Here is a 12,159-nt window from a genome sequence, read left to right on the forward strand (position 1 = left end):
GTTTGTGCTCTACCCGTTAAAGAGTGCTTTAGCGGATTAAAGCTCAGAAGAAGGAATTTTGAGGACTCGACGTATGCGAGAGGCTGAACCAGTATAAATCTGTTGAGTAACATATTTCTTAACTCGTCCTTTATCACTTCTGATTATATTGCTTACTCTGACTTATTTATCTCACACACAAGCTCTGAGCATTATGTGCCAATTAAACTATTAATCTTAAGAATAGTTAGAAGCTCTACTAAACAAGCTGTCCTCTGAGCGCATTTAACAGAAGCGGAATCAAGTTCAGTAGACTGATTAATTCAATAGGTTAAAATTATAAAAGGTTGCCTCTGAGCTAGCCATTGAACGCTAAGTGAAAAAATTATAAAAGGTTAAAATTAACCAATAGTTCAATTCACCCCTTTAGAACTATATAACATCACGAGAGGCCAACACACTTCACATGTGCGTTATTTTACCATTCATTACTAACAGATCATAAACATATGGTTAAAAGTGAAAAATTAAAAAAATACTGTATTTGGTACTAGTTGGACAAAAAAGTTCAAATATTGTACCGAATTAAAAAAATATCAATTTTAATTTTTTTTTAAATCACAAAAAATAATCTTTTTATAGAATCAACTTGCAATTGATGCAGAATAAAGAACAAAATATATGTGTTTTATAATATATCTAAAATTGTCCCAACTTGCCAATGTTAGTGATAAAACTATTTTTAGTTGCCAATATAGTAAAACCTCTATATAAGAATACACTTGGGACCGGACTATTTGTATAACAATTGGGAGGTTATTACTAAATAGAGTTTGGTATAATAAAATTTCTCAACACATAAAATTTTAAATTTTTATCATAAGCATGCATGATGTATATATAATGTATAACAATAGATATTAGTGGAACAAATTAAATATTCAGAATTTAGGTTTTCAGAGTTTTATGGGAAAATTTTAAATATCAATGAGAATGCTAACTATTTATAATTTTAAGTTGTAGCTTGTGTTTTCAACGCATAGATAATTTCAATAGTTATTTTTAATATTTTATAATTTAGTTTGAATTCTTAATATATATATATAATTATTACTATATAGAGGTATAGTTTCTAAAAATGGGACTTGAAAAGTATATAACAAATAACGTTTGAGAGGTTATTTCTATTTATAACTGGTCCAAATTGGGACCGAGTATTTTTATAACAAAATATAGGTTATTCTTATATAGAGTATTCCCATATATAGAGGTTTTACTGTATTAGAGATAAAATTACACAATTTTAAATATCTATACTATATACTAAATCAATAGAAAGAATGCGGATGTGTCACATTTATAGACTCTCTGTTGCTGATGTGTCACGTTCTTTTACTATCCTAACTCTTATTCTTCTTTACAATTACTTCACTCCTTTTATGGTTTGTTTTGGCTTCAGCATAAACAGGGTGTTAACTGTTCTAAAACTATGGATAGGTTCTCAAATTCTGTCTCCAGGTTCTTTTACTTTCACTTTTCTTTCTCGATCTATTCTGTCTCCGGGTTCTCAAATTCTTTGAGCAATTTTCTTTCTCGCTCTATAATTTTAATTCGTATCACCATGGTTCGATATTCTGGTCTAGGCGTAGAGGAACTGCAGAGACAAATGTGAATTGACCTGATTCTTTGTCCAATTAGTTTACAGAAGTTTGATTTCTATTTGGGTAAAGGCTTATTTATTCAACTGCACATAACTTTGTTTTACATCTTATTTTTTGAATTACGATTTCTATCTACTTCAATTTTTGCAGATGAGCGGTTTATCTCTCTCAATTTTTAAACCATCTCCCATGAATGTTTCCCTCTGATTAAAATCCCTCAAAATGCTGAATTGTTTTTAAGTGTTCATATTTATAATGTTATTAAAAACTCATTGGACTAGTTCCATACAACCCTATCGGGTAAGGTTTCTTTGGGGGCAAAGCAGTGGCTCATAGTTTAGATTGAGAGAGTTCACTGGTACGAAACTTATCCATTGAATCAATCTTACGCATAAACTATACTTGTGCTAACATGTGCTTTTATATATATGATATGATTTAGCACAATCATTCAGGTTTAGTGAAGAGAATGTTGAAAAGAATAAGGTATTCTATACTCAAATTGAAAATTTAGTCAGACACTATGGATGCAGTCCTGCTCAACTTGCCATTGCTTGGATTTTCAATCAAGGAGATGATGTTTCTCATATCCCTGGTGAGTTGAGTCATTTTCTTATATATATTTGAGTGTTTTGAGTCACTTGCTATGTATTTTCTAGATTACAGTTATTGGTGGTTGTGAGATTTACAATTATGTTTTATGGATTCACCGTTTGTCATGCAGCTTTTTCATTTTTATGCTTGGGTAATTTCTCTAATGATATGTTGTTAAATTAGGCTTTTGGTAATTTCTTTAATGATACTGATGTTGGTTCGTGTGTCTTCTATCTTGGATGTGAATTCATGGTCTGCTATTATTCAATGTGTTTCTCCTATCAAGACCGAGATGGAAGAACTTGCTCAAAGTTGAGCCATTAACCTCTGAGAATTTGGCACTTAAATTAGAAGTAGATCAACTGAAGGAAAAAGCAAAGGAATTTATGCTTGAAAATTAGAGCATTTTTATTGTGTCCCTGTAGGTTTTTCTTTCACCTTAAAATTATAAGCAACCATGTAGTTTTGCCAATATTATGAGCCCAAAACTACTTCCTAACAACTAGCACATAGATGGAATAACAGAAAAGGATTATTATCCATTCAGGGAGAGTTTAATCTGTTAAGATCCTCTCTATGTTATTTCTACTTTTTCTTTTTTTAAAAAGAAATATAAGTTAGCCACTTTTTCATAATCAGTGGCGACATCGTCTCTGGATATGGTTGTGCTTGTTTGATTTTAGAGTTATAGTACCAATCCTGATATTTGTGGAGCTTGAAACAACATAATGGTGAATTTGAGCCTTAGATTAATGATATAATGTTGTTTCCTATTTTAGCCCGAGTTTTACAGTTTGTACACATATATTTGTGCCATTATGGTTCTTTTCTTAAATCATTGTTTAATTTTTTTCCTATTGTGAAGGTCAGTTGGTGTACTTTGTTAATTGGTCCATACAATTAGAAAATTTTCTATTAAAAACATGGTTTAATTTTTGGTGCTCTTTCTTCAGGTTATTCATAACAATGAAAGAGTTTTGGCTTTTTATACCATACTTGAGTACCAGGCATGGAAAGAAAGTTTAAATGGAAATTCAAGTGGATGGACAATCAAATACTATAAGGTTTGTGTTTATTAGGATAAAGGTGATTAAGATATTATAGTATAGATTACTGATGGAATTGATGATCTGATACATAGTTTAGGCACAAATGATAAAATAGAAGCAAAAAAGTAGTTGATGAATATTGCAATGCACAACTTGCATGCAGTAAGAAGAAGATTGAAGAAAAAAGAAAGTGGTTGCGGCAATTTGAGGTGAGAGGACCTGTTTATGTGATGTTTACATGTTTTTATCCCATTCTTTTTTTGACATGTTGTTTTGATTTGTATGATTGCCTTTATATTTAGACAGAATCTGATCAATGTTACACTACTTTATCAAACTATATTCTACTTTCAGTTGAATTTTCATCTTATTATCACTTGAGATGTGTTTTAATTTACTTTTTTTTATTTTTTTCTCTAAAGATGTAGAGGTATGCTTCCATTTTCCTCACTTTTATTCTGAATTTTTTTTCTCCCAATAGTGTCATGAGAGAATTAGAGGGCGAGCCTTGGCGCAACGGTAAAACGTTGTTGCCGTGTGACCTGAGGTCACGGGTTCGAGTCTTAGGAGCGGCCTCTTGCCAATTAAATTGGCAAGGGAAGGCTTGCCCCCAATACACCCTTGTGGTGGGACCCCTCCCCGGACCCTCGCTCAGCGGGGACGCGTAAGTATGCGACCGGGCCGCCCTTTTTTTTTTTAGTGTCATGAGAGAATTTTCAATTGAATCGAATATCAGTTTTTGTCACTGCAATTTTGTAATTTTCTATGTTAGCAACAATTGAGCAAATTCCTGTGATCAGTTAAACTGAAGAGCAACATTTGGCTTTGTTTATCTTAGTTCATAAAGTTCTCATAATAATTATGAATATAATGGTAGATTTGTCCAAAATATTTATTATGTCTGGTTCATTGTCTCATATGATAACATTATTTAATAATGTAGAATTTGCACTTTGAGTGGCCAACATTGTTAAAAAATGTAAAGTTAAGTGTCCATATCGTTAAGAATTGAAATTCAGTGGCCACAATGTTAAACGAGTAAAGTTCAATGGCCATGGTGTAATTTATCCTAAATATTTTTTGTTAAAGCATCATATTTGGAGCATTGTTAGCAATATTTGATGTTATTAAAATGTTGGCAAAATATGCTTTAGTATCTGAATTAGGCTGCAGTCTTGTAGCTCATGCTTACAACAACAACAACTGATTAATGAGATTTTAATAGCTTTGTCGTCTGATCCGTTGATCTCGATTACTGGTTCATCATTAGGGCTTGGAGCTGGCTGGGATTCTACTTTATTATTCTCTACTTTCAATCAAAATGATAACAATAAGAGGATGTCTCATGAACACTGAACAATTAATGTATAATGAAGACATGCTTATGAATGTCTCATGAATGAATGTGTTATTACATAATTTCATGTATATTCCATGATTGTAATTTGCAAATGTTCTGTACTGACGTAGTAGAAGAATAGAGTTCTGCTAGCAATTTGTCTGTGATATCGATTGACATAACAGAAGTATCAGGTTTTGCTAGCAATATGTAGAATCAGATAGAAATAGAAAATAAAAAATTCATCTTTTTATTTTAGATTTTATTTATTCAATGCAAATAAAATTTTAATATTTATATGTTTTAAAAAAACTGTCCATCGCACGAATCCCCTGTTAGGATATATATTAGAGGAAATATTTACCATTAAAGAGAATCTTAAGAAGAATATGTGAATTCCGAATGAGAAATTATTAATATGAAAGAACATGTTTTAAAAAACAAAAAATATAAATATATTTGGTTTATAATATCAATTTTATTTTAAGCTATAAAGTATAAAATCAGTTTTAAACTATAAAGTTATCTATATATTTTATTCAAATTATAAATATAATCTAACAAAAATTTAAAATCACTTAAAGAAAATTTAAATAATATGCATATTTCTATATCAGGTCTGATTCTATCCTTTAGACTATTCGGACTGGAATCCCTTTTTCTTTTGTTTTATTCCATTCGATCATATTATTTTAATTTTAATTTTAAATAATTCTTATATTTAAGTATATTACTTAATTTTACTATACAAATATTGTTTGGATATATTAAATAAACGTTATAATAAAAGAAAAAATAAAAGAAAAATTAAATGTATCATGTTTGTTAAAAAAATATATAAAAAATCATGTTTTTATTTTCTCTAAAAATATATATAAAAAACCAAAACCGTGTATAGTAAAACCTCGATAAATGTATATCATTGGGACCGGAAAAAATATTCATTTAGCGAGATTATTTATTTATCGATAAATGAATAAATTATTCATTTATCGATAAATCAATATTTATTATTTTATAAATATTTTTTTATTATAAAATGCATATATTGTATGTGGTAAGAAAAATCAAAAGACATCAATTAAAATATTACTTGAATCTAGAGACGTTTAATTTTTTTTGGTGAAACTTAATACATTTAAAACTAAGTTCATGTACATAACAAATGAAAAGGTTTAGGGACCGTTTGTTTTGGGAGTTTCAGGAAAGGGTAAAGGAATGAGGAGGTTCCATTCCTTTTGTTGGTGTTTATTTTGTCAATTTAATCATTCCCTTTACCTTCTTTTAGTTTTGGATTTACCTCTAACTCCTCCAATCTCATTCCCGCCAACCCCCTAAGGTTTTCCATTCTCTTTCCCCTCTTTTCCACTAATTTAAACATCTACTCTCCTTATAAAATTTCATTTTCTATTTTGTTTTTAATTTTATTTTGGTCCATATATTTATTTATTGTTACTTTTTTAATCCTTGGATTAATTTCACTTTCGATCCTTATATTTATATATTATTTATTTATTTATTCTTAAATTTTTTTTGACTAATTTTTACTTTTTTATTTTTATTTTTATTTTGATCTTTATATTTATTTATTTTTTTTATTCCTAGACTAATCTCACCTTTGATCCTTATATATACTTATTTGTTTTTATTTTTTATCCTGAAAAATAATTTTGACAAATATTATTTTTTATCATATTATTCGGTTTTGGTATTTATTTTTAATTATTTTAAAATAAAATATTTATGCATTTTCTTTGATTTATTTTATTTCTGTTTCTTCAGTTTCATCGTCTTTTGATTTTAATAGTTGAATAAATTGATTTTCATTCTTATATTTACATGTGATTAATATAGACATATTATTGTATAGAAATTATTGTTAAAAATATAAGTATAGTTTATCACCTTATTTAAACGAAACAACCACAAATAGAATTATAGGTATACCATTCCCTTTGTGGAACTGAAACAAACAGAGAAGGAAATTCATGGTTATTCCATTCTTTTTTCCTTGTTTTCTTTTGTTGATTCCATTCATTACCCTTATGCGAACCAAACGCCCCCCCTAGTATTTAGCTATAAAAGACAGAAGATATATTCCAAGTACACATTCTTTTCTCCTCCAATGGTTTCTCATCATTGAAAGGTTTTGGTCTATTTAATTCAATAATTATTAATTTATATTTTCATTGGGCCCTTAAGGATTTAAATATTTTTATTACTTAATGCATTTAATTATTACTTTAGTCCATTGACCCAAATTGAAACCAAAAGAATTTACTATATAAATGAGGTTATTACTTTATCGAACATCCATTTATCGAGGTTTAACCGCAATAGAGATCTAAACCTAGTTTGGATGGAGGTATTTTAAAGTAAAGTAAGGTAGGGTAAGGTAAGTGAAGTGAATGAAATAATTTATTGTGTTTGGATAGAAGGTAAGGTAAGTGATGGTTTAATAATGTAATTGTGTTTGGTTTGATGGTAAGGTAAAGTATGGTGAGGTAAGTTATAGGCAAAATTACTTTTATATCCAAACAATGTCTTGTTTTAAAATAAAATATGGAGGGTAATTTTGGAAAAGAAAAATTTGTCACCTCCCTACCCTCCAATTTGGGGTGTAAAGAAAATCAGTCAAATTTCACCTCACCTACCCTCACTTGCTATTACATTCAATTACACCTCAAAACAAATAAGATCAACTACCCTCACTTACAAGAGCATGTTTTTGCACATTATTCCCTAAAGTTAAAGGCTGTTACACTTGAACCGGAGACGATCCGGATTTGTTTTTTTTTTACATCTCCGAATATGAAAATCGTGTTCAGAAAACAGGCCAACACGACCTGAACTGCGAAACAGACAATCAAAAAATTTCCGGAACACGATAGTTTACCCTAAAAACGAGCCCACTGTCTTCCCCTCATCTCTCATTTCTGGTTTCTCGACGTTATTCAATTCTTGAAAAACTAGATCTCCATCCTTCATTGAGGACCCTTAATTTGTTCAAGTTCTCTTGGAATTTTGTGTTGCAGATAGATATACAGAGATTTTGCATTTTAAATCTCAGAGAAGGTTCGATCGCTTAATTGAGCATGGTAGCTGCGGAAGTTTTGAAAGTGAAGGAGCGCGTAAGGAAACGGCCTCGGCTTGCCTGGGACGTAGGCCCATCTGAACCAGAGGTCGGTTCGTTTTCAAGTCATCAATTCTTGCTAGGGTTAGGGTTAGGTTTAATCTAAAGAGAATTCCGAATCTCCGCGAGCTTGCAGAATGTTTTGGGTCTTGCCACTTTAACGGTTACGAATAAGATCGATGCTTAAGCTATATGGTTTTGTTTGATGGCTTTTTTATAGGCACAAAGGGCTTTGGTGGTTATTGGAAACGAAGGGGCCTCAAGGCATACTTCACCGCCTAGAAGGGACGACGATCGTGAGGGGCATTATGTGTTTAATCTCGGCGAGAATCTTACTCCACGTTGTAAGTTTATATTTAAAATTTAGTTTTTCAGCTTATGCATCTTGACAGGCGTTGAATGTAGATTGTGAACTTTGAGCATTTACACAATTAGTTACTTTGTGCATTTGATTCATTGCCTTCTGTTTCTGATGAAGAAATTCCTTAATTTTTTTTTTTATCAAACACCTTCTCACAGATAAAATACTCAGCAAAATGGGGGAAGGTTAGCAGCCAAATGCTAATGATATCTACCAGATCTAAATTTTTTTGTGATTCTGTTTGTGCCATTCAGCAAATTACTAGTGTTGTAGGCACTTTTGGCCGAGTTTTGGAATGTTGGGATCGTCAAACACGGGAATATGTAGCAGTCAAGGTAGTTCGTAGCATACGAAAGTATCGTGATGCAGCAATGATTGAAGTTGATATACTTCAACACCTTTCTAAGAATGACAAAGACAGTGCCTCACGGTACATATTTCTGGGTTTCAGCTGGCAGAAAAGTTACATGTTTGTATCTTCCATAGTTATTAAAGGCACGCCTATGGCGCACCAGGCGCAGGCCTTAGCGCCATGACATCCCCATGGCGTGGCGCAACCACCATGGCGTGCGACTGGTGCGCCATTTTGCGCCAAGGGGCAGTTTCCAAAGGCGCACCTTGGTGAGTTAGGGACAGTTTTATTGTTTTTGTGACAGTTACATATATGGAACAAGTGTTCTGAAGGGTCCAAAAAAAAAAAAAAAGGGCGGCCCGGTCGCATTACGCGTCCCCGCTGAGCGAGGGTCCGGGGAGGGGTCCCACCACAAGGGTGTATTGGGGGCAAGCCTTCCCTTGCCAATTTAATTGGCAAGAGGCCGCTCCTAAGACTCGAACCCGTGACCTCAGGTCACACGGCAACAACGTTTTACCGTTGCGCCAAGGCTCGCCCTTCTGAAGGGTCCAAAATGAGAAAAAAATACAAATATTAAAAAGGAAGAGAGAGATTATACATTTGAATTAATTAGAAGAGTCAATGAGAAAATCTTATTATAAAAGGAAGATGTTTAGTAGAACAAAACACAGAAAGCGAATTCAAATAGAAACAAAGCAGTCAAGGGAATTCAAATTCAACATGAGTGATTAATTTGGAGAGTTTTGATGAGGAGTAGAACTTAGGATTTAGTATTCAACTTTAGCTTTCTAACATGGGGTTTATTTTGCATTTTAAAACTTATTTATGTTTAATAGTCATGATTTAGTATTCGTTGCAATTTTATGTTAGTTTTATAGTTTTATAATTTTTGTTTTTGTAAGTGCGCCTTGTCTTGCTATGGCGCGCCCCATCGCCGTGCGCCATGCGCCAAGGCTCCAGGACCCCTAGCGCTTTAGTGCGCCATGTGCCTTTAATAACTATGGTATCTTCATTTTTCGGTGCAACTAGGTCTCATATTCCTACATTTTGTTTTGTTTCCTTGATGCAGCTGCGTGCAGATTAGAAATTGGTTCGATTACCGGAATCATATTTGCATAGTAAGTATTCCAATGTAGCCTGCAATTGCTTGTCCTTCATTTTTACTTTGACAGCTTTCTTGTCTATCTGCCGTTTATGTGTTTTATCTGTTATTAATGATATGTCATTACTATGCCCAAATTTGGGTTTCCTCTCTCTGCCTCTTGTTTGTTGTCTTGTTCTAAGATTGTGTGATGACTATAGTTGTTTTATTGAAGTATGGTGGTTTAAATGTAATCATCCATATTGGCTTATTGATTAAACTGGAAACTAAAGACAAACCTTCCTTTGATCATTCGATGATGTTACCAGGTATTTGAGAAGCTTGGACCAAGTTTATTTGATTTTCTAAAGAGAAATAAATACTGCCCATTCCCTGTGGATCTTGTTCGGGAATTTGGACGACAGCTTTTGGAATCTGTAGCATGTGTGTGGATTATTCTTGCCTTTTAGTTTTTCACTTTCCTCATCTGTTCTGATCAAACATCCTTTTACTGGTGTTGTATTTTTTATTGGGGACACAATTGCATCTATTGTAACATTTTCTTTTCTATGATTGATCATATATGGCAGATATGCATGATTTACGCCTAATACATACTGACCTGAAGCCAGAAAATATACTTCTTGTGTCGTCTGACCATATAAAGGTTCCAGGTTGCAAGGTATTTGGGCTTTTAATTGGAAAATAATGTCATTATAGATTTGGGTGTAGAGTTGGTTATAATGTTAAAAAATGCTTGAAATGGTACAGAGGAATCCTTCAGATGAAACACATTTCAGGTGCTTGCCAAAGTCAAGTGCCATTAAGCTGATTGATTTTGGTAGTACTACATTTGATAATCAGAATCATAGCTCCATTGTGTCCACAAGACATTACAGAGCCCCTGAGGTTATTCTAGGTAACTAGTTACTGCATTTGCTTTTATGCATGTTGCCTTCTCATGCAAGTCGAACAAATGTTCTTCAAGCCATGTACTTGAAAAGATAACTTTGTGGAACATTTTCCAGAGGCTCACACTTTCTCGTGTATCGGCCAACTTATGCTTCTTCACCGACTCCTAAGACAATTTAATGATAATACTTGTGGGGTATCGTACCTACTTGATTATATTTAACGCATTTTAAAGATTTTTCTATACATATAATTTATTTTATTTTATTTTACATTTACCTTTTGAGGTTTTCCCTTTTGCTTATGGGGATAGAAATTAATCAATTCACTTGATGAATGTCACCTCCTGAACGAGTCATGTGATTTGAGGTCATAGTTGATAGAAATATTTTGAAGGAACTGATGGTGTGATTTCCTGTTGAGATAGTCAGCATTATGAGTTCATATCTTTGATATTTTATTCTAGTAAAGCTATTCAAATTCAAAGTCTTGAAATTGTTTTTCACTTCAACAAGCAATGCCATTGTTATTCACGTTTTAAGATTTCCGAAGGTCAAGTGCCAGCAAATTCATCAGTCTATATCTGTGTCATATTTAATCAACAGGGCTGTATTCTTATGTTGCAGGTCTAGGCTGGAGTTATCCATGTGACTTGTGGAGTGTTGGTTGTATTCTTGTAGAGTTATGCTCGGTTAGTCCTACTTTCCCTAATATTGAACCCGGTTCATAATTGTTATTGAAGTCTAAACTGTGGGAACTTGTGTAATCAGGGTGAAGCATTGTTCCAGACACATGAAAACTTGGAACATTTGGCAATGATGGAGAGGGTCTTGGGTCCTCTACCGGAGCACATGATTAGAAAAGCAAAGTAAGTTTATGAGAAAACAACTTGCTCACAAGATGTTTTGTTTAACTGGTAAAGAATTTGGAAGCAGAATTTTATGTTTTGCTGTTTGGTTTAATGCACAGGCGAGGGGCTGAAAAGTATTTCAGAAGAGGAACAAGAGTGAATTGGCCAGAAGGAGCAGTTAGTAGGGAGAGCATCAGGGCAGTGAAAAAGCTTGATCGTCTTAAGGTTTGTGTTTGTAAAAGCATATAATCATTTTGAAATTTGAATTTGACTGATCATATACTGTTGCAGAATATGGTATCTCAACCCATAGGGCTAATAGATCTTTTACATGGTTTGTTGAAGTACGAGCCGTCTGAACGTCTGACTGCACATGAAGCTCTTGATCATACCTTTTTCAAGAATCCAACTTAATGATAATAACACTTGTTTACCTCGGAGGCGTATCCTTTGGATGCTAGGTTTTGTAGATTACATGTATGTATTTATATAGGATACGTGAATTGGCAATTACTCTCTCCGTTTCTAGAATTAATTAGGCTATCTGCTAATATAATTTCTCCTCATATCAAAATTTTGTTTAATCATTTAATTAATTATAGAATTGTATCTGTTGATATCAGGTTCTTTTTGGAAGAGTAAGTAAGAATTTGGGATATTTAAAAAAGAAGTTGGGCTTTGTTGGTTGTTTAAGTGTGGATTGCATAGGTAGAAGCGGTGGCCTGGGCCTGCGTCTGTTGTAATGGGGTGGTCCAAATATTAAATTCTAGTAAATGTTATGTTGATGCTAATATTTTTCTTGGGTCTATGTAGTCTTGGAAATTTACTGGTTACTATAGTAATCCAAA

The 12,159-nt window shown here is 32.7% G+C and overlaps 1 protein-coding gene and 1 long non-coding RNA gene across 9 annotated transcripts; both read left to right on the forward strand.

The window, feature by feature from the left end:
• The first annotated feature begins 1,427 nt into the window (after positions 1 to 1,427).
• On the forward strand, positions 1,428 to 4,837 carry LOC136202019 (uncharacterized). Of its 4 annotated transcripts, none has more exons than XR_010674258.1 (3): positions 1,428 to 2,235; positions 3,188 to 3,492; positions 4,554 to 4,837. It is a non-coding gene; the product is annotated as an uncharacterized lncRNA (long non-coding RNA). The 4 variants fall into 4 exon arrangements; XR_010674257.1 differs by lacking the exon at positions 4,554 to 4,837 and having other exon boundaries at positions 1,428 to 1,998; positions 2,083 to 2,235; positions 3,188 to 3,659; XR_010674259.1 differs by lacking the exon at positions 4,554 to 4,837 and having other exon boundaries at positions 1,428 to 1,703; positions 1,791 to 2,235; positions 3,188 to 3,659.
• Positions 4,838 to 7,369: 2,532 nt separating this feature from the next.
• LOC136202773 (serine/threonine-protein kinase AFC3) lies at positions 7,370 to 11,947 on the forward strand. 5 transcript variants are annotated; one of them, XM_065993638.1, is made up of 12 exons: positions 7,370 to 7,804; positions 7,976 to 8,099; positions 8,275 to 8,301; positions 8,390 to 8,546; positions 9,538 to 9,586; positions 9,879 to 9,993; positions 10,140 to 10,231; positions 10,321 to 10,468; positions 11,088 to 11,152; positions 11,232 to 11,329; positions 11,431 to 11,536; positions 11,603 to 11,947. In XM_065993638.1, the coding sequence occupies exons 1-12, from the start codon at positions 7,718 to 7,720 to the stop codon at positions 11,723 to 11,725; spliced, it is 1,191 nt and encodes a 396-aa protein (XP_065849710.1). In that variant the 5' UTR covers positions 7,370 to 7,717; the 3' UTR covers positions 11,726 to 11,947. The 5 variants fall into 5 exon arrangements, with proteins under 5 accessions (XP_065849710.1, XP_065849712.1, XP_065849711.1 ...); XM_065993640.1 differs by having other exon boundaries at positions 11,657 to 11,947; XM_065993639.1 differs by lacking the exon at positions 8,275 to 8,301.
• Positions 11,948 to 12,159: the final 212 nt, after the last annotated feature.

Source organism: Euphorbia lathyris, chromosome 8, assembly GCF_963576675.1.
Source record: "Euphorbia lathyris chromosome 8, ddEupLath1.1, whole genome shotgun sequence".
Classification (NCBI taxonomy): Eukaryota; Viridiplantae; Streptophyta; class Magnoliopsida; order Malpighiales; family Euphorbiaceae; genus Euphorbia; species Euphorbia lathyris.